Here is a 3305-nt window from a genome sequence, read left to right as displayed (position 1 = left end):
CATACCTTATTTTGATTATTGGCATATCGTGAGGCTCCAAGTTGCCTAAGAGCTCTCTATGCAACCATTCATTTCCATAAAAAAATGAAATTCAAAACTTCTTCGCGAACCTTCCCGTCATCCTCGGGATCAGGATATTTTTTTGAGAATTTCTGACAAGGCTACACTTTTGACCGTTAGTTCTTTTTTGCTCAAAGCGGCGGGTTTGAGCGGCCTCCAATCATTGTACCTGGTTGGCACTCGCTGAGAGAGGGTGGCATTTCGAATGTTTTTGCTGGCAATTTTAGTTGTGATGGAGGTGGTAATTTTTTCAAAAACAGCATGCCATTTTCTAGGAGGATGGCAATTTTCAGCATTCATCCTAGAATCACGATGTTCTGAAGGAACTGCCTAAAATTGTCATCAAAACGTTGGCAAATACCACGCCTTCCAACGAACGTTCGCCAGATAAGAGGGTTTATAAAAAACTAAACAATCGTACGTGCTTAAGCAAACTGCTGATTCGGTCCATAGCCAAAAAAGTCAGAGAGGGACAGACAGGGTGAGAGATTTTGAGAGAGAAACAGAGAGGTCGCTAGAGAGAGAAACAGGCAGTGAGAAACAGAGAGGTCGCTAGAGAGAGAGGAGGCTGCGTCTCCCGCACACAAAGACTTCCTTAGCGTTCGATGCGGCCATGCAAGCATCATCGTCCACCTCCCCCTCCTTCCCTCTAAACTCTATAAAAAACCCTCCTATCCACCCCAACGAAACCTGAAAACCCGAACTCATACGTTCCGGCAGTGCTAGCTACACCTCTCTCCAGCAAGCTAAGCTTCGTAGAAGGAGTAGCAACTAGATCGTTAGTTGAGCGATGGGGCGGTCGCCGAGCTGCGACGGGGAGACCGGCGTGAAGAAGGGGCCGTGGACGATCGAGGAGGACAAGCTGCTGGTCGAGTACATCAAGGAGAAAGGCCACGGCAGCTGGCGCCGCCTACCCAAGCTCGCTGGCCTCAATCGCTGCGGCAAGAGTTGCCGCCTCCGCTGGACCAACTACCTCCGCCCCGACATAAAGCGCGGCCGCTTCACCGACGACGAGGAGAAGCTCATCATCCACCTCCACTCCCTCCTCGGCAACAAGTAAGTAACCGTCCATGCATGCTTTCTGGCTACATATCTTCTTCTCAGGCGCCGGTGGCTGATGAGTTGGTTAACCAGGTGGTCGTCGATTGCTACGAAGCTGCCGGGGAGGACGGACAACGAGATCAAGAACTACTGGAACACGCACCTGCGCAAGAAGCTGCTCGGCATGGGCATCGACCCCGTCACGCACCGCCCGCGCACCGACCTCAGCCTGCTCGCCGGGCTCCCGGGCCTCCTCGCGGTAGCCGGTAACTTCGTCGACTCCGGCGCGGCCACAGCCGCCTGGAACATGAACGCGCTGAAGCTCCAGGTCGACGCTGCCAAGTTCCAGCTGCTGCAGGGCCTCGTGCGCGCGCTCACCACCGCGGCGGCTCCCGCGCCTGCGCCCGGCATGGACAACCTCAGGGCGCTCCTCGCCGTCAGCACCGGCGGAATCGACCAGAACATGCTGCTCCAGCAGTGCCAGTGGAACGACATGAACAACCTGCCGGCGCTGACAAGCTCTGCGCCGACGAGCGGCATGCACAACATCAGCGGCATGTTCGACGGCTTCAGCGCCAGCGACGGGCTGAGCTCAACGGAGCTTGGGTGCCACGGCGGGGTGAGCGGGAGAAACGGAACCGTCGACCCAATGGTGGCCGACGACCAGGAGTGCAAGAACAATGGCGGCGGCGGCGTGTCGTGCGAGGAGACGCCGGCGTCGAGCCCTTTCGACGGGCTACAGAGCCTGAACCTGATAGATGACCTCAACACGGACGGTGGTTGGAAGGATTTGCTAGAGTGAGTACCTGCTCCCATTCCATGAACTTTCTATCAAAGAGAAAACAAAAAATAAACACACATGCATGCCTCCATGTCTCATTTCCATCCACCAAAAAAATTTGCTCGTATATTCTTACTTAATCTCTATGGTTTTTCCTTAAACCTGATTTATATTTCTACTACCTAGGTCATTTTTATCTGGAAATTAGTTCACACAATGCTTAGCTGAAATGATTAATTCTCTTATTTATTTTTATGCAGGCAAATGTCATGGCTGAACTCAAGTGAGCTGTGATGGGTAGATAGAAGAGATAAGAACAAGAATGCTAAAAATAATCTGGAAAGATGGAGACTACTAATTTTTGAATTGGATGCACATTTGGGTCGATCGATGCCAAAGATTGGGGGGGGGGGGGGGGGGGGGGGGGAGGTGGTCGAGTTCACACTTTTAGACATGCAGGGAAAAAAGAACAGAAGAACATTTATGTATGTACATACTCATAGCAATTAATGTTCATTTTTGTTTAATTAGTTTCTTTGTTGTTTCCCTGTTTATGGGGAATATATGTCATAAGTTGAATTCCAGACAGCAAAAGTATGTGTGAAAGTGTGAGTGTGACTATATACTCATCGTCTTTATTTCTTTAGTCTTGCATAATGACACAAGGTTTAGTTAATTTGTTGAACTTTCTCTTGCGTGAAGAAGATAAACTCAGGTCGTCATTTGATTGGATTGTGATTATATTTTAATCCCACAATGTTGGTCTTGTGAGTCCGCATTACTCTTCAATGTGATATTACTTTGCGACAATAATAGTATGGCTATATACATATGCATGGTCGGTAGTCTAATTATTGCATCATATAGACTATCATTGTGTTTTAGTTATCTAACTAGAGAAGGTAAAGTCTACACTGTCAGTCTTCCATTTCACATTAGGGTGTGTATATAATGGGAAATTTATATTTTTGCTTTATCTAAGAGAATGTTTCCTGCGATTTTTACGTTCATACATATACAAAAGCTAATTAATATAGCTTCAAATTATTTGACATTGTTTGCTTGAATAATAGATATAGCTAGCTTTGATAATTCTTGCGTGTGGGGGGTCTTCTCAGTAAGAACGAGGTTACTTGTTGGAGGAGAATTGACTAGCAGACACACATCACTTGTACTAATTAACTAGCAGGGGGGCATGCATGCTACTATATACACTATATCCAGCATGCAAAACGGCATGTTAGTATAAAATGAGTTAGTTGGAGTTGGACAAGGACGGGTAGCGCTCAAGCTTTAGCTTGTCAACGTGGAGAAAGTTACATTTATTAATCTTCTAGAACTCCTCCACTATCACTGAGAGCAAGTCCAATAGAATGACGAAGAATTTAAATAATATATTTTTAATGAGTTGGAAGAGAGAAGA

General features: G+C 47.3%; 1 protein-coding gene across 1 annotated transcript; it reads left to right on the top strand.

Annotated features, from left to right (window-relative positions):
* Window positions 1-577: 577 nt before the first annotated feature.
* LOC123151435 (transcription factor MYB53-like) lies at window positions 578-2281 on the top strand. Its single transcript, XM_044571149.1, has 3 exons — window positions 578-1116; window positions 1195-1899; window positions 2143-2281. Exons 1-3 carry the CDS (start codon window positions 851-853, stop codon window positions 2174-2176), a joined length of 1005 nt encoding a protein of 334 aa, XP_044427084.1. The 5' UTR covers window positions 578-850; the 3' UTR covers window positions 2177-2281.
* The last annotated feature ends 1024 nt before the right edge of the window (window positions 2282-3305 follow it).

The sequence above is a fragment of the Triticum aestivum genome, chromosome 7A (assembly GCF_018294505.1).
Source record: "Triticum aestivum cultivar Chinese Spring chromosome 7A, IWGSC CS RefSeq v2.1, whole genome shotgun sequence".
Lineage (NCBI taxonomy): Eukaryota > Viridiplantae > Streptophyta > Magnoliopsida > Poales > Poaceae > Triticum > Triticum aestivum.
Note: the sequence above shows the minus strand (reverse complement) of the source record. Positions and strands in the feature narration are given on the sequence as shown.

Bases quoted from the DNA above. Each gene is read 5' to 3' on its own strand.
- LOC123151435 (XM_044571149.1), top strand. From the start codon at position 851: ATGGGGCGGTCGCCGAGCTGCGACGGGGAGACCGGCGTGAAGAAGGGG. The intron at 1,117-1,194 runs GTAAGTAACCGT...TTGGTTAACCAG, and splicing joins CACTCCCTCCTCGGCAACAA to GTGGTCGTCGATTGCTACGA. The intron at 1,900-2,142 runs GTGAGTACCTGC...ATTTTTATGCAG, and splicing joins GGTTGGAAGGATTTGCTAGA to GCAAATGTCATGGCTGAACT.